This window comes from Vanellus vanellus (assembly GCF_965231255.1).
Source record: "Vanellus vanellus genome assembly, chromosome: Z".
Lineage (NCBI taxonomy): Eukaryota > Metazoa > Chordata > Aves > Charadriiformes > Charadriidae > Vanellus > Vanellus vanellus.
This window is the reverse complement of record NC_138908.1, coordinates 42590389-42609330: the sequence shown is the minus strand read 5'-3', so window position 1 is coordinate 42609330 and position 18942 is coordinate 42590389. Positions and strand designations below refer to the sequence as shown.

Here is an 18942-nt window from a genome sequence, read left to right as displayed (position 1 = left end):
GAGTGCTCCGAAGTCCCAGTCAGGATTTAGAAAAGCTTGCTCTCCAGAGAGACTCCAGTATGTTCTGGGTTTGGGCATGAATTTAAGGGGAACTCAGTGGTTTACAGTTGCTCCTAGTATGTGCCAGGGATATTAACAGCACCTGAGGAAAACACTGTTTTATATGATGCTGTAAATGCGCCTTCCCCATCACAGGCACGTGTGAGGCTAGCACCCTTGCTCCAAAGAGCTTAATGTCTTTGGGGGGCAAACCAGTAAATCCTTATTACCACACGCAGCGCTAGCTGTTTTGTAGAGTCTCATGGATTTCTCAGGCTGGGAGAGTTATGACAATTAAGGCAGCAGAAGTTGTGGCTGAAAGCACCCATGCAGTGAGTCTTTGCTTTGAGTTTGTAGTATTCAGGAGGGGAGGTAAGAAGATGGAATCAGTCATGAAAATAAAGGACGTGTACATTTATATATAAACAAGGGGTAGTTATGAAGTAGCATATGATCAAACTGATGTGCGATGAGGGAGCACTATAAACTTAACGTGACATTTGACTCCTGTTTAATTAAAAACTACTGTGAAGGCTGTGGAAAGTCAGTGTGCGTGACCCTGTTATAATTGGAACTTTATGGCGATAATTAAAATTGAAGGAGAGCAAAATCTCTCTTGTTACTCATATGCTGAAGTTGCTGGGTGGATGCTTACAAACACTTGGGAATCCAGATATTAATGTAAAGATTGATAGAACAGAGGTCTAGCTTTTATCAGGAAAAAATGGACATTTCAACTTTGCCATTTATTGCACTTTTTTACTTTTTTGTTGATACAGGTTTCTAAATGCCAGATTTGTTTTTAATTAGTACTTGAAACAACATTTCTATTTATAAGTATTAGAATATATTTTAATCGCATCTGAATACCAGTGAAATGTCAGGGGTTCTATAATGGGAAGAGGAATTAACAGAGAGATAGATCAAAGCAATAGCTGTGGTGTTGCTGCTTCATGCCTGTGAATTGTAAGCACCACGCCACAAGCTTTGGTTTCTCAGGTTTTTCCTTTCTCTCCACTTTCATGCTTTCTTTCTTCTTTGCGGTGTCACATAAAAATACACAAGCGACCTGTCAAAATTTTATCTTCTTTAAAAATAAAATTTAAAAAAAACCAACCAAACAAACACCACAAAATTATGACCTCAGTGGAAGGAGTATAATCTCCATTTTATTTTAGAAGGTGAAACCAAGGGCTTCACAGACATTCAGTACAACTAAGATAACGTTACCATTAGCATTTTACCTGTCATCAGACGCCAGACACTGGCAGTGCTTTTAAGGGAACGTTAGCTTACACGCCCTCACGTACCTGAGGGAAGGACCTTTCATGACTCTTTCTCCGGTATGTGCACAGGGGATTTTTCTTGTCGTGAGTGAGGGACAAAGAACCATGATCCAAGGCTATAGCTGAGCTGTTCTCGTTTAGATTTGATTCGTGAAGACATTAATCACTTACAGTGATCCTGTTGCGTTACTGTTCAAATGTTCTCAGTAACTAAACGTCAGAAATGGATCATTAAAAATACAAGCGTAAAAAATTGCAGGCAGGCCAGTAAGAAATGAAAACTATCAATGTCAGAGGTTTTATTCAGGGATTTTTGTAAGTAATGTTGTCAGCTGTGTTCCATCCAGCAGCAGAAAGCTAAGAAATAAGAACTCATTTTCTTATTTTTGACTAGTAGCATTTAAGTTCACATTAATCTTCTGATAGGGACCAGCAATGATATGGCCAGTAGTATGTGAGAGTGGTACACAAAGTATGGGTTTTTTTATTTTAAACAGAGTTTCGTCTTAACAATTGTACATAAAGTGTTGTCTGCACACTTGGGAGTTGGAAGGCTTTCCCTGCATATATTGTAGGTAGCTAAAAGGCCTTCTTACAGCATCAGAGGGAATTTAAATAATAGTGTGTATATGTGCTGCTGAGTACTCTTGTGAGAACAAGAATGTTCCACACTTTGTAGTACTTCTGTGGAAAAAGTGAACGATTTGGATAATCACCTCATCAGATAAGTGTGTTGGGAGGAGTAAAGGAGACAGTTGCCTGGTGGATTTTACTGTTGGGATAAAATCCGTAGAGAACCACCACCACCCCTGTCACTGCCTGTTTTAAAGGACCTGAACGTTCTGTTTGGACGCTTCAGTCCTGTAGTATGCTGATACTGAAGCACCGCACAGAAGCTAGCCCTGGAAAAGTACTGGGGAAATGTTGCCCATGGTTGCTTGAGCTTGGTTGACTGGAGGTGACACACATGTGCATTGGCCTTGTTTTGTCTTTGAGCTGCTTTGCAGGTTACTCATCGAGAAGCCTGTGTCACACAGTTCACTAACTCAAGTTTCACAAATGCTGCAAGAGAGCTCATTATTGGGGGTTATTTCGTCCTGCACAAGTGCAGCATGGGAAGTCCTGGTTCGTGTTCCTTAAAGCTTCTATAGCAGTATTTCTGAAGCATGTTTATTTCGACTTTCAAGTTCTGCGCACTTGTTGTTGTACAACGGCGTGCACCTGGAAGCGTCTGCACTTGCCCTCAGCAACGTGCAGGTCTGTCCTCAGTCAGTGAAGGTTGCCAACAGCACTGTTTGGTACTCCTGAGCGCTTGTTACCACATGCACATCCAGTCTTGCCAACGTAAGGGCACATCTTACTTCAGAAAGGAGAGGAGTGTTTGCGGCAGGTTATCTGCCTTGTTTTGATTCCTTCGTAGCAGCCAGGAGAGGAGCGAGGTGTGAGTCAGCCTTTGCCTGGAATTTAACTGTTGATCTCTCTTCAAGGAGTGCTCAAGGTGTGTCTTTCCTGGGATCTCCTCAGCAACTCAACATAGTTCCTGTCCTCTCTCAAATGAGGTCTCACCACAGATGCTTAGCTTCAGAGGAGGGTAGGAGGTCAGTGGTATTCTGTCCCTTCTAAGACAGACACTGGTTTGAATGCTTCAGCTAAAAAAAAAAATAATCAGAGGTTAGGTAACGTATTTCTGATTCATAATGCGCAACACATCTCTGATAGCAACCTTTAAGCCACAAGAGCCAGAAATGAGATACTGGTGGCATAATCACATTTCGAACTGGTCTGCCCCCAGTTTTGGATGCTGCAAGAGGCTCGTAGGGCATCTGCCTGTTAGCAGGATTTGTGACTTCCTCTGATTTTTTTTCAGTCCACTTCTATAACAAATCATGATTTCATTTTCCATTTACTGTTCAAACCTTGGAACATCTGAGAAGGCACAAAACTACAAGTTTGTTTCCCAGAGGTTAAATTCACTGATGTGAATTATTTGAATTGGGCTTATCCAATGTATCTTTAAATACCATTGTGAGAGCAATGAAGGTTTCAAAGTTTAAAACCATTTTTCCGTCACCTCTCAGTGCCTTGAGCCCATCGTGGTGCAGACCTTGTCAGGCAAGTGGGAGGCAACTGCATGGAATAATGACTGTATCCTCAGTTTTCTCTTCCTGTTCCCTATTTTCTTGCTGTGCCGCTTCCTGCTGCGTAGTAAGATAACTCATAGACAGGCTACATCTCCATGACATACCATGTCTTGTGTCCAAGGGAAGCATTATAGAAGTTGGCTGCAGGTTGAAAATGACAAAGTCCATCGGGGAAGTTCAGCTGACTGAGGAGAACTGGGATATGTTATAAAGCAGCTACAGTTGCGGTCAGGCAGCACAAGTAGGATAATAGAATTGAAGGTGGGTCTGGGGTTGTTCTTGTTTTGTTTCTTTCTGAGGTGGCTGGTTTATGCAGATATTTAATTTATTCAGTATCTAGTGTCTGGCAGAACAAGGAGAGTTAGTCTACATAGAAAGTTTCTGGTTGTTAGTTTTTTTTTTAAATCTGCTTGACCTCGATGTCACCTCTTTTGATATGACTATGCAAGCTTATCTTATTTGAGCATAGGGCCGGCACTTAAAAAAATCGGAATCGGTTAGTTACTGATATCTAAAGACGACACTGGGAGCTTAGGATAACACTCAGTGAATCTGTTAACTAGAAGAACTCTGTGATTATTTCCATTATTTCTCTTCTAACATCTTCATTTGGTCAGGGAGAGGCCTGTAATGTGTGTGTACACAAGATCACAGGACGGCTGCGTGGCCTGCAGAATAGAAACCAAGGCGACAGGGAAAAGCGCGCTAAGGCTGTAGGAGAAGGGCAGTGGGTGTGTGCGACACTTTCAGTCCTATTTAAGACTTGACGATATTTCTGCAAGTGTGTTTCACTCGTTGCTGAATTGTCTACGACCTGGTGATAAAAAATACAGAATGCGGATGAAGCAGAAAGATTTATAGTGTATTTCCCCAGACTTTTCACCATAGAGTTAGCTTTTCTTTCTTTCCTACTGCAGGTCTCACTTTTTTATAAAATATCTTGCCTGCACAGCATATGGAAAGTTGCTTTGTTAGTTTTCCTTGTCTCAGCAAGTTGGCCAAAATGCTCTTCAGTTACATAATGCTTTCCCTGTATTCAGGATTGTAATGTGGTATATTTTGAGGAGAGAGGAGCGACTATAACTGTTTCTGCAGAAAATGTGAGTAAAACGAGTTAAGATCATAATATCATCAGTCATGTGGGTGGCATAAAGCCATTCTCACACAACTACTTCATTGTGCATGAGGTCTGCGTATGAGACCAAGGCTATAAAGTGGTGGCATCTTATTTCACTGACAGAAATCCAGTCATGCTAATACAAACCATATAAGGTGCTTGGCGTCCTAAAAGCAGTGAGAATTGTGTTTAGGACAAAATAACTTTGATTCATTGATCTTTCCTAGCCCGTGAAAAGCTGGCAGACATGGAAGTACAAATGGGTTACAATGCCGTATCTGTCTTGCCGCTTCCCATCTGATGGAGACTGCGTTGAGCTGAGCGTGTTCTCGCGCTGTGTGATTCGGCTGTCCGGCCGGTTGCGGCTGGGCATTGTTGGAAGGCATCCGTATGGAACAGAGCTCTGTAGGGTACACTGTAAAACTGGATGGGAAAAGGGAACTGCTCGGGAAAGGTCAGTCCGTGCTGATGGGCGGACAAGGCACTCGGTGGCCTTTCCTTTCAGCGCAGCCCCTGGGCTAGTCCTCCCTTGGGGCAGGGGCTCCGCAGCACCCTCCAGCTTTTGAATAGAGTTAGCAATATGTTGGAAATACCTCCACAGGCTTGCCAGTCCTTCTTGACTGGACCACGGAGCAACAGATAGGCACATTTCAGACAGTGGCGTTGCTATCAAACACGATCCTTTTCCTTAACCTATGTCATTGTTGGGATGAACCACCAATTCAATAGCTGAAAAAGTTTAACGGCTTGAGCTGATGACCATATTACAGGGCGGTACTTTCTTCAGAAGATAAGTGAATACAATAACTTCGTTGTTTCTGAAAAAAAAGTTTTTTCGTTTCTGGAAAAGTTTCCATACGTATACCATATTTAAATGTACAGCTTATTATTCAATTTCAACTCAAGCCAGGAGGAGATGCCTTATTTTGTCTATGAGAGCATGTTTTGCAGGACTTACAAAGCTGCTCTGAAAATTTATCACTGAAGCAAAATAAATTTCACCTGCCTTTTCCTTTCTTAGTTTTATATTTAGAGCATTCTTGTGGCACTAGAGATAGATAAGATTACATTGAATAATTTTTTTTTGCAATTGAATTGCAATTAGCAATTCAGTTTTTAGGAATTAGGAACTTAGAAAAAGCTCTGTAGAGCAGTCAGTCTGCATGCCAGATTTGTTTCTGGAATAAATCGGATTTGAGGTTTGTATACACAACCATAACTGAGGCAGTATGTTCATTAAATGGAAAAGAAAGAAAAGAGAATAAATGCAAGTTTTTACAAAGTGAAATCTCTGTACTATTATCAGTTTTATGCTTTTCACACTCATCCTCATAGAAATATTATTTTTTTCCCCCCTGCTCTTCTCCTGATACTTCCCCAGCAAATACTAGCAAAGTATATCTCGGTGTCATACAAATCTTTCCCATTTTCACTATGAAGAGGCTAATTTCAGGATGCAGTGGACTATCCCCATCTCCTACAAAGGAAATACATTGACCAGAGCAGCAGCCATGTGTCCGAAGGTGCTCTGTGACCTTGATTTGTTTTGAGTCTTCACTCTGTTTCATGTTCTTACTGATGTTGCATCTAAATGCAGTTTGCAGGCTTTTTGGCGCTGATGGTATTGGTGTTACTATTGGTAAAGATAGTTTTTCACAAGTGTACATTTGCAGGAGTTGGATTTTTTTTTTCCCCAAAGAAAGGAACTTTGAAAAGGGCAGCTTCTAGAAATATGGCATTTGCTTCCCCAAACGAGGCCCAAAATTCAGTGTGAGGCGAAGAAAATGGGAACAGGATGAGGGAAAAACGCTTCCAGTAACAGCAGTTGGAGTCATCCCCTGGGATTGACTCTGACTCATGTGCCCATCATAACTGAGTTGCATGTGTTGGGATGAGTTTGTAAGACCGACTGAAGGATAATCTCAAATAGCTATAATCCAGGTTTGTTGCTACATGCAAAGTATGGGGGGGCTTTTCCAGCCACTTGAGAAGAACAGAAAATCCCTCCATCAGCATTAGCCCTCCGAAGGGCATGATCAGAGTGCAAGATTTATGGGGCACTGGAAATAGCTTTGCACCAGTCAGCACTCCCGATCCCGCACCCCTCCAGGAGCCAACAGCAACACGTTTGTTCCAAGTGATCTCACTCACTGCTGGGTGGCATTAACAAGAGTTTCCAAGCCCTTGACTGGTGCCATTACCGGTGCTGTTCACTTATCGCCTCTTATTTTTCTAACTGGTTTGGGGACTTAATTTCCTCCTTATCTGGCAGCCCAACAACTTAGCAAGACTTGGAAAGTGGGGGAGCTGATGGTAAGAGAGAACCAAATACGGAATTGGGTTGGTTTGGGTTTGTTTTTTTTCTACTGTTTATCCAAAGAATCCATGGAGGAAGGGATTGGAGGTAGTTCCTGCTTTTCTATGCCCTATTGTCCAGAAAGAAGAAGGAAGTGGTGGAGCCCTCTGGGATTCTGAAATCAATCCCAAAGGTGCTCCTAACTGTGTGCAACAGCTTTCTATGAAATTTTATACAGTATTTTGGTGTAGGGCAATACAAACCTAGCACTGTAATACAAACCACTTGGCCTTGTCATGAAATTTAAAAGGTTACTCTGTTTGCGTATGTATGATAGCACTTATATGGCAGCCAGGATGTCAAGGAGAATGTAGTTTTAAAAATACAAACAAAAGCTCCTAGCTATCAGCGGTAGGCTTTTTTTTTGTTTGTTTCATTATGAGGCTGTAGGGATTTTTGTACTTGTGTGTTGCATCCTCTTTGTTTGCTGTGAATTTCTTTTTGTTCTAATTCTGAAAAAAACAAACAAACAAACAAAAAAAACCCCAAACCCTGAAGATACCTTTTATTTAAAATAAACTGATTTTGAGGCTACATCCAAACAGCTCATCTAGTACTTTTCATTCCCATATAAAGGCTCACTGCAGATGCAGGTTATGCCTGGACAGGACCACAGATTGGAAAAAATCTGCTATGCCATAAGCCTGTGAGGTCTAAATAGTGCAAGAAACAGGACAATCCAAAACTGCTAAGTGTAGCTGGTTCTGACGTCATTACCTTAGCCGTGCAGATCTGGTCCCACCGCTGAGTCACTGATTTAATAATGTGTGGGTAAAAGTCTGCTGTCCTCCTTTCAACTCCCTGCCATTTAAATACCTTTGGGGTTACAGTGTCCTGGAAAGGAATTTTGTTGCGTTCCACATAGGGTAAGCATCATCCTAAGCAGCGACGGTCACTGTGTTCTTGGGGGCAGAGAATAAAAGAGGAGAAGATGACTCAAAAATCTGAAACATGGAGTAAAATCTAGATGTTAGTGTTTCAGGAGTGAGCATGTTTCTTCTGTGTTTACAAAATCAAGATATATTTCACTTAAGAATTTTTGTGTTGGGGAAAGGGGTATGTGTGAGAGTGACGTGGAAAAGGTCTTTGTCTTTAGAGTCAAAATCTCATGCTTAATTGTTATGAAAATTGGAAGCAAAGTTTTACACTATGCAAAACTTGAAGGATATGAGCACAGGCTGGGTAGGCTGGCTGTGACCAAAGCTGTGGAAAAGCCAGTCAGCTGCATTGTTCATTCCCTGGAATTTGAGTCTCATTTTCATATGGAGCTCCAGATTCTGCCTATGACGGTAATCTTGCCTGGAAATCACAAATGTTGGGACCACAGTCACTGTGGGACACGAAAGATAAAAGGAAGGCACGTTTTTTGCCTCTAGTTACAGAAGGAGGAGACAGAAGTAGAGGGATAGAGAGGGGCATAAGCAAGGGGGATAGCTTACTGTTGCCTTGATACTTGCAGCAGCCTTTCCTTTTGCTGAACAGGAGTAATAATTCAATAATAATTGATAACAGATAGTTGGTGTGCTTGATCTCAGAGTCTTCAGAGTTGGATTTCTGCTTCAGATGTATGGGTGTTTATGTGCTTTTTCCCACTACAACGTTTGGTTTTATAAGCCCATCATGCTTTTATGTGCACGTGTAAATAGCTGGTGTTGAAAGACACGTATAGACACTGTATGGGTAAAACTGCTAGGCAGACTCTGTCTGGAGACAGCCAGGAGAGACAGTGGTGGTGGGAAGTATTTGAATCACTCTCAACGTTGATACAAAAAAAATTTACGGTGATACCAGAGGTACTCTAGCCATTATTGTAGATAGGTGTTTTCAGCAGGGTGTCAGAGGGAACGAGGATGAGGTTGTACATGAGATGGAGAGGCAGTTGGGTGATGCATTTTGAATAAGGTGTCCACTGGCATGTATACACATGCCCTTGCTGAAGGTATGGGGCTTGTCCCTGCAGTACTTCTTGGTGGAGGCTGCTGTGTGAGGTTGGTTTTACCTGAAGCTGAGACCTGGTCTTCCTTCTTCTCCCTCTGAGGCACAGGATCTCCCGGGCCCCCCAGCACCCTGTCCTTACTCTTCGCACAGCCTGTGCCATCCTCACCACAGCCGCCAGCTGGCAGAAGGGATGAGTGGGGCGGGCAGGCAGGAGCAAAGCTCCGGGAGCACCTCGCTGTCCCTCCAGCGAGGATGGTGAAGGTGCGAGGTGCTGCAGGGTCTGGTGTGGGCAGAGGGCGAGTGCCACCAGCAGCAGGTCTGGGACCCAGCCCACTCTGGTGCAGAGTCCTGCTGGGAGAACAACACATCTCCCAGTGCTGGGGCTGTGGGGAGGCTTGTGGGGCGGCGCAAGACTTTCTTCTGCCACCGGCCAGAAGGCAGCCCTGCTCCGGAGAGCCAGCAGCACCACAGCAAAGCGGAGCTCAACACACATCTCCAGTGACATTGTTAAAAAGGCAGACGATGACGTCTTTTCTGCCATCTCCATCTTGCTGCAAGCTGTGGACAGCACTAACGCTCCAGCGTGCCGAACAGGCGATACTGAAAAGGCAGGGGAAAGGGGAAGCATTTGGTTCCAGTATAAGTACTGTATTCATGTTTTCAATTAAGGCTTATTTTTAAAAAACCTTTGTTTTTCAAATTAAGTGAGTTCACATGCTGTGTTAAACATTTCCGTACCTCACATGCACTATGATATAGGAGCCGCTCCCCCCAGCGTGGAGGTGGCGGCAGCACAAATGGGGAACGCAGTGAGAAAATCCTTCAGACGCAGCTCCCAGCAGAGAATGTTGAAGCTGTCACACTACCTTGGTGCTGGTGGCCCTCTTCTCATCTGACCGTGCTGTGGGTCACTGTCCTATCATCACTTTCTTGGTCCATGATAAAAGAAGAAAGAAAACTGGAGGCCACATCATGTTGTGTGTCCGTCTCCGGTTAGACGGGGCGAGAAGGGGCAGGCTGAAGAGCATTGGGATTACACAATTGGGCATCTTAACCGAGTCACTTATTCACAGCGACAGCTTTGACACCGCCTGTGCCACCTCTGAGGAAGGATTAGACATGGCTTCTTAGCCTCCTGCTTTTTCTGACTTTTTTTCCTGACTGAAAATTTTCCTCTGCTAACACGGATGTCACTGATCACAGATGGGGCCCACATGGGGAGAAAAGTGTCGGGTCTCTAATTGGGAGCTCTCTGTTTGTGAACCTGAGGTGGGGAAAAAAGGGCATTTGTCTGTGCCAAACAAGTCCTCAGCGTGTGCTTCGTTGCCAGGGATGAATCTTTTCCTGAAACACTGCCTTTCAGTCGCTCTGCCTTTCTGATCACAGAGAGCAGCGGGGATGCCCTCCGCTCTGCTAGGACTGTCATAAGCAGCACGGTTGGTGATTCCTGAGCTTCTGTATGCCTATGTAGGAAAGAGCCTCCACGCTGGCTGGGGAGAAGCATGGGTTTTATTTGGAGGTGGGAGTGGAGTCAGGTGTTTGCAGTCTGTGGGAGCTGGAGAAGAGGGATCTGATCAGGTTGCTGCTAAGCAAGGCTGTGGTACTACAGAAACTTTTTGACAGTAAGGGTCAGTTGCGTTACGTAGAACTGGGTGAGTGCTAAAACAGGAGCATGCGGTTGGAGGCGGGGGGGCTGGGGGAAGAAGGATGGGAAGGAAATACCTGCCCATAAATCACATTTATAAGGGTGAGAAGGTTCAAGCCTGCACCCATTGCTAATTGGGGCTTGCACAGCTACAGCAGCACGCTGCCTAACCTGCGGGCGCGCTTGCGCAGTTATGGGTTCAGATGCTGCCAGTTGTCCTACAGCCTGCTGTTGACCAAACAACAGAATTTGTTTCTTAAAAGCTTGATTGTACAACACCTCGCTTTTCTGTTACTGAATGGAGGTAGCTGCTGCGTGAGCTCCATTCACTCCATTCCAGCACTCCATCAGTGCCGCTGAGCAGAAGAAGGAGGAGGAGGGCTTGCAAGTCCTTCTCCCCCGTTGCCAGCACCCCTCATAGTGTGGCATTGTTTGGTCTATGCAGAAATACAAATCAGAAGGAGTGAAATGAATTAAGAAAGTAGGGTATTGCTACAAATATTACCAAAATTTAAAGTCTGGTATTCTGCTAAAATTAGATTTTAAGTTGCTTTTTAATGACCAGTTCATACTCCATGTTTTAAAGTATTTAGACCTCTACGTAGTTCTCCTCAAAATGACAATTAGCTCCTGGCAAAAGTTATTTTGATTAGCCAGCCCATTATTACCTTGGGGTTTCCTGAATGACCATGCTACATTTTGCTGGGTTGTCAGTGGGATAACACACTCATGCTGTGGGATAACACACTCATGCTGTGGGATGTGCAGAGGGAAGGGAGGTTGTCTGAGGCATCATGACTTGGCATAGGGCAAGCCTGTACCACAAATGATGTCCAACACAGAGCGTGATGGGGCTCAGTGAACTCAACCGGCCTCAGGTCCAGCTGCCCCTCTCCCCACTGAACAGCAGTTCCTGCCAGTACTCAAAATAAAATGCAGCATGAGTAAGGGTACCAAAAGCCATTTTTTAAAAAATTTGTAGTGTTAGCATAATTTTGACCATAGCTCTGGAAAATTAAGTGCTTAATACTGAGAAAGAGCATTGCACTGTAAGAAAGAGCATTAACTGAACCTTGACACTATGAAGGCCTCAGGAAAAAGGGTTGCCATCGAAGATGCCTGCTGCTGTGGTGCTGCATCATGCCCATGGTTTCTTTGGCCCTGCAGTGTTGTCAGAGCGAGTGCTATGAGACCTGAGAGATAACTTAGGCTATGAAAAGTCTGGGAGTTTTTTGGTCCAAAATACAAGCTCATTTAAGCTGTTAGACAGCTTCTTTGCTCAGTCTCCTGAGAAACCCTTGGCATACACAATAATCACAATTACAGAATCTTTGTCAGAATGATGAATCCATTCTGCTTGCCTCCAGTAGGTTTTTGGCTATTGAGTACATTTTTTCTGATTGCCAAACTGGTACTCCGACAGCACAGTTGTAACACACAAGGCTGTTTCACTGCTCCTTCTGAGCTGCTGCAGCATCCCTGATCATCTTACTTGAGTAAATGTTCGTGAAACCAAATTTGCATGCTAAAGCATGCATGTACTGTGGCATAAAAGGCGGGAATGCCCATTTGAAATTCAGACTACATAGAATGAAAAGTGACTGAGGCAACCTGGCTGGCAAGTTAAAGAATAACTATTTCAGATAAGATAGAAGGAAAAAAATAGACCATTAAATGCACTGTAAAATTGGCAATTCTTGAACTGTAATTCTTCCATGTTAAGCAATTGTAAAACCTGTTTTTGAGTCTAAATATTGCCCTGTAACATGTGGCATTGTTCCTTAATTATCTAGGAAAATGATCTAATATTTGAATCCAATTTATGTGTAGATAGGAAGAGACTAGAGATAAATGCTTTCAGATGGAACAGAACAGCATTCTGGTGCTCTGGAGATACCAGTTTCCTTCTTGTTAATTAAAACTAATCAGTAGTAGCATGGCTTGGTTATTTGAAAAAGTTTCTTTGTATTTTTTCCTCTACAAATTAGACTGGAGTCTGGCCCCTGAGACTCTTTAATTAACATTTAAGATTCAAGTTCTAATTTTTTTCGATAGAGTGTGAACCTGTGTTTTATAAAGATCACATATGCCTCCTACCTTTTATAAAGGTTCCATTTTGTTGGACAATAGCTCTTACTGTATTTCAAATTACCCCATTTTCTAAGATCTCTAAGTATGTTGCTTTTGTTCAGTGATTTAGATTTGTTGTCTCATGGCGCCTTTTAAATTGGATCCAGCTATTAGCAAAATGTACTCATTTTCCCTGAAGCTAGTCTCCCATTCTGCAGACCAAAGGCTTAGTAAACTCCAGCTTTTTTCTCCCTTTAATAAAGGCATGGTTTAAATTACTTGCTTTCTAAATTCTATTTGCAGACCTCAGAAGTAAAATATTTATTTTTTTGCTTGCATGCATATGATTAAGACCATTAGCAAGCTAGATGATTACAATATAACATAAGAAGTTTTCTGTGAGGATGTTTGTTTTAGGCTTGTCTGATCATTTGTGCGGGGCAGGGGAGAATAATATGGATTAGGCGAAGTAATTTATCACCTGGGTCAAAAAATAATATTTTTTGCTTTAATTTAAAACTTTTTCAAAATAGTTTTAAAATATTGTATGTTTCTCAGGTATGTCACTGGGAGTTTTTCTTTTGAAAGTCAAGACACAAGTATTTATTGCAGTTAAATAATCTCATGCAACAGTTTGTGTTCTCTGAAGACAAAGACAGCATAATTTTGGTTTCTTGCCATCTTCCATTGCACTGCCAAAATACAGGTAATGTTTGAGTTGCAAATAATACTGTGCAATACTGCATACTTCACTTAAACTGAAGTTAAAAGATAATATGAGACCACTGGAATTATTTGTATAAGCTGCTGCTCCTAAATTTGGGACTCTCTGCTGTCTGACAGTAGCACCCCTTCAAGACATTTCTCTAGGTGCTGGCCAACACTTAGACCTTGATGTGGTTGATATTTATGAAAATGTAAGAGCTGTTTTCCAAATTTCATACCTGAGACAGTGAGTGTCTTAGTGTCTTCCTGCCACCGAAAAAGCAAGGTGGGAGGAAAGAACAATTTCCAGGCAATAAAGATCCATCCACGAGAAACCTGAGGTCCCAGCAGACCTCCATCGCTCCCCCAGCCACCTCTCCCCATCCTCGGGAGTACCAGCCGTCAGCCGCGGGCTCGGAAGGACAGCTCTCAGCCTGGGATTGGAGGCTGAGAAAATAAATTGCATTTCCAACTTTGGCACGTGGGCCCCCGCAGCTGCCAAACCAGTAAAGCGTGTGTGGGTGGGTGGGCGGTTACAGGTGCTGCTTCAGGTCCAGACAAAGTTGTATATGCTCTCTGCCAGCAGTAACAGGAAGGATAGCTGTAAATTACTTTTCAGGTTTAGTTTATATTGTTTATGGTGTAACCAGCCAAAACGACATATGGAGTGCATCTCTGAACCGTGCAGAAGAGCAGAGAAATGCGCAGAGAGAAAACTGGGAGAGGACTAATGGATTCTTATTTTCGCCACTGAGTACTTGCTCCTGGGAGGAACAGCAAAGCCAAGAAGAGCATACACAGGATGCGGTATGGTTAGCTCAGTTCTACCACAAGCTACTTCATTTTCAGAATTTCCTTTCAAGACTGGTTGTGCCTGTGCACATGACTCATTAATTAGGCTGCGAAGCTGTGGGGCCCATTTTACTTTTCCTGCTCTAAGCATTGGATGAGACGTTGGGAACTGAGTATTTTTTTTTTTCCATCCCTCTCTTATGTGAATAAAATTCTCATGTTTGTGGTATCAGCCTAGGGCGTGGATTATACTGGAAAAATTACTTCTTTGTAGTGTGTGTATCTGAGAAATGACTGCGTTGGCTTTAGCTGCAGTTCGTGTTACGCGGCCGTCTACACACCGCACTGCGTGGGGGCCGTGGGGGGCAGGAGGGTAACCTATATATATATGTGTGTATATATATATATATATTTATATATTTTTATATATATATGGAGCCAACCTTGGCGTCTCTGCTCAGCTCACCGGGGTCCTCGACGAGACACGGACACGGGAGAGCCATCAGGGCCGACCGCCCCGCTGCTTCCACCCCGCGCTTCAGCAGCCAGGGGTGCTCCTGCACTTCACTCTGCCGCGACAGAGCGTTTGGGGCTTTTTGGGGAAAACGGGAGGCAGAGGTGTAATCTGAGGATAACAGCCATGTGCCGCACCGGCCCCAGCTGGCAACGCGCCAGCGTTTTCCCATCTGGAAACGTGCCAGGATCTGTACTCGCCCTGGGAAAGAAAGGAGGGGGGGGGGAAGCGAAAGATAGAAAGAAGAGTGTGTGCTGCCCCAGATCTCACTCAACAAATAAATATTTCCCTTTTAAGCGATTTGAAAGGAGATTGATTGCCAAGAACGGGAACCGTATGGAGGAAGGAACAATTAAGGAAATGGGCACAGCTTGATTGTTCCGTGATTTCCAAAGTTGTTGGGATTCAGACGGTCAGGCTGTGATACAAATGTGAGGGAGACAAACACAACATCAGTGTGTGAGGAAGTAGGACCACGTGAACGCCTTCACAGGGAGAGGTTCTGTCCTGCTCTCCACGCAGCTATTATGGTTGCACCAGGAAAGGGTTGTTGGGGACGAGCTGGCTTGTGTGCTGCGCGAGCCAGGTCCTTGCTTCTTATTGAAAGTACTCAAAAAATTAGGTCCTAAAGTCTCATGACCTCCTCCTTTAGGATCAATAAATATTTTTATAGCTGCAGGGGAAAAAGCAGCTTCACCAGGAGGTATGCAGAGAGCCCCATCCCAGAATACTTTATAAAGTGCTGTTGAAATACTCTCACTGACGGCACAGTTTGACATCTTGAACTGACATGGAAACTGAACTTGATTGCTTACCTCCTGGCTAAGTGCTGGAACTGCTCGGCCATGAGATGTAGAGGAGCAGTCATCACAGGAGAGGACCACTGTCCCTTTCTCCTCTTTGTGTTTCTCATACATGCTATAAGAATACATAGGGAATTTATTTTTTCTTAATATATGACAGAAGGTACAAAATAAAGTGTGTCGGATGAAGATATACAATCTTTTAAATGTGCTTATATTCTGTATGGTAGACTAACCTTACAGATGAGAGGGGTGTATGCTTAATTTTTCAGCCTTGAAGGTTTGGTTCAGGCATGGGGCTGCTCAGTGCTATGAGAAACTTTCTGTAACAAAGCTGGATTTCCTGGGAAGATTTTACTGGTGAAATGTTTAGTGTCTCCAGGGAGAAGCAGCAGCTGGGTAGGGTTTTGAAGTTCTGCATTATGGATATGGGCATCTACAGCGAAGTGAGTTGAATCTTGGAAAGCTCTTTACTTTTGTAGATTTAGCTCTGGTTCCACTTGCAGGAATCTTAACAGCTGTTATTTTGTCATCAGAAAGCTTTAAGAGACGGCTTTCATTCCCTACCATGCGTTGCATTGTGACTGTTCAGTATCTTACGTGCTGCGAGTGGAAACTCCACTCAGGCACAAAACCCCCTCAGGATATTATTTCATTCATAAGCTGCATTCAAACTATTTCATATAAGAGGTCAGCTGGAAAGAGATATCAGGTACCCAAAAAGGACTCTTCCAGGATCTGTAAGCATTTATCACTTGTTAATTAAGCTAATGGGATTAACATCTAATTACCTACATCTGTGATTTTTTTTCCTGAGTTGTAAAATTGGCAAGGACTAGGATGACAAGGAAAGTATGCCCAGAAACCATATTTCCAAAAGCAACAATATATTAAGCGTGACTTTTTCCCCCCTACCTTTCTGGCTTCCATTCTCGATGTTATCAGTAAATTCAGAAAAAGGTTCATGTTTGGTTACTTGACATGAGCACAATTTGGACTCAGTTTGGAAAAAACATTAGAACTGCTAACATTTTACTCTTGCTATGAAAGGTGTTTGTTATTAAGTGCCCTGTCTTTTGAAAGATGGTAAAAACAGAGGCTGAAACAGAAGGATTTGGGAGGGTTTTATTGCACTTAACTGTTTTTCTTTAGGATCAGTTGTGAGCCACTAATGGAATGTAAAATGTTAGGCTGATCACTGCCTACAGCTGAGGAAGCCTTGCTGGAGAGTAAGATGATGCTTATACCACAAGAGTGGCTAAGAACAAAAAGTCAGAAATTTAAAGACAATGACAAAAAAAAAAAACATGCGTAATTCATGTTCGCACTACTTAAAATATTCTTCAATCGTGATTTGCTTGAAAACTTCCTTACTTTTCATTACAGTACATTAATAACTGGTTGTGTCAATGTGCATTTGGTAGAATAGCCCAGCTTTTTAAGTGTAGATGGATTTTAAACACTTTTCAAGGTGCTTAAATTCTACTACTGGCAAAGATACGGTGGCAAAACTAATGTTTCATTTATCTGAAAGCTCCCTGTTTCATGGTTTTATAATCTGTTATCCTTTTGGTATGGATTTAGTATTGCTACAGAATTATATTTATGCCTTTTTATCACTTGGAGTATACAGTTACATAGGGGAAATTATCAATTATATCTTGTGGCTCTTCCAGATGTTGGCAGTGCTAGTCTCCTCCCCCTCCCACCTTCTAACAGTATAGAAGAAATAACCTCTAGCCTAACTTAAAGGGAAAGGAAGTCAAGACTGGAAACAGTGGAGGTGAAGACGCTGCAGATCTGTGCCTGGGTCTGGGTTAGTTTACTAACGTGAAACCAGGAGTTTGTCTTTGGGTGTTCTGGGTTTCCAAAACTCAGGCTCACGCACACAGAGCACTGCACTGACCGGTGTCGCGAGGCATCTGCCTGGCTGCTGGGGGGAAAAAAAAACCAATCCACCGAAAAAAAACCCAATCCACCAAAAAAACCCCAAACCCAACAACAACTACAAACCCAAACTGGTTGGAGATGTATTGTTTATCAACGCTCACACAGATACAGTAAAGTTTCCTTCCCCCCCACCCTTAATATCTTTTCTTTTCCCAAAGGTTCGTCATCGGTGGTGTGAACTTGTTGTTAAACACAAGTACGTGCCTGGGTATGGAGATGTTGAGACATTTCTCAGAGAAGATCAGGTCAGTTACATTTAATTAGCATTTTCAAAATCGTCAACTTTTTGACACCTTAGTGTGAAACTAAAGAATTATTTTAATATTCTTCCTGCAGTTTGTCAAAAGCTTGGGGCTCTATTCAATTTTTGCCTCTTTCGCATCTCAAACATTATTTTAAGGAAGCCACCTAGGGGTATTCAACCCCACCTGAGCATGCTCAGTGGAGAAATAGGATATATTCCCTCCTCTCCTTCCATTTTATGAAAGCCAGAGGTAGCAGTGATGCTAGAAAGATACTTCTCAGCATTGGTTCCTTTTGCAGGATGACAAAGGCAAGTCTCGCTGTGAGTATTAATGCATGTAGATTTGAGCGAGGCGCAAAGCAGTCTGTGCTGTGGTGACTTCAGTTTTCAGCACAACGTCCAGAAGGAGAAGCGTAGCACAACGATACACCTCCAGAGAATGCAGCCCCTCCCCCCCCTCCCCCCAGTTAGGAGAATGATACCACAAGATTTTGAAGGTCTTGAAAGGGTGGCCATACGTGGTGTTTTTACCATGGCTTTTTATCTAGGCTATTAGGAACTTGAATTCTAATAATTGTACCTCTGCCTTGTTCTTTCTGTTTCACTTTTATTTTTTTTTATTCACTATATGAACTCTATAAAAGCAAGACGTTCACTGCCTAGGATGACTTACATATATTTAAGATGTATGTAAAAATTAGAAAATGTTGCAAGATATGTCAAGGTCTAAGCAAGATATTAATGTCTTTACCTTTTATGTTGACAATGAACAAAGACATTTACAGCCAAGGAGGTTTTTGTGCTTTCAGGCAAATACATTTTGTCACAGCACAATAAAGTTATTGCCGTCTCTTGTGCTCTTTCTTCCAGCTCTGAAGAATACTTCCTATTTATATCCCAGCCGATAAACAGGCCCCAGACTTCCTGGCAAGCTCTTTATTTTAAGGAAAAAAAAAAGTTAAAAGAACATTATTCACGAAATAAGGAGTTTATATGTTGTGTGTATTTTAATCCTATGAAAGGATGGAGATAACCACCAGCACAAGCCTGGGGGAGGTGGGAAATCCTTGAGTTCATAAAGCCAAACATATTGAATTGCATTATGTTTGGAACAGATACTATGCCAAATAAAGACTAACATTATCTGCAGTGCAGGGAAATAATTTTTGCAACTTTTTTTTATGGAGTCTTCAATATTTTTCATTTCATGTACTCCAGCAGTGCATACATTTTATGGCACAACCAGTTTCTGGAGTGATTACAACTGAAATCAGAGCAGTTGCATGTCCTTACTGATCACGAAAGACTTGGCTTTTTTTAAAGTCTGGGAAAAATGCAAATG

The 18942-nt window shown here is 42.7% G+C and overlaps 1 protein-coding gene across 1 annotated transcript in view; it reads left to right on the top strand.

Annotated features, from left to right (window-relative positions):
* The window catches only part of AOPEP (aminopeptidase O (putative)), a 212764-nt gene that overhangs the window by 188253 nt on the left and 5569 nt on the right, over positions 1–18942 (top strand). Inside the window, 1 exon segment of the mRNA XM_082497138.1 lies at positions 17515–17601. Within this exon segment, the coding sequence (XP_082353264.1) occupies positions 17515–17601 (87 nt within the window).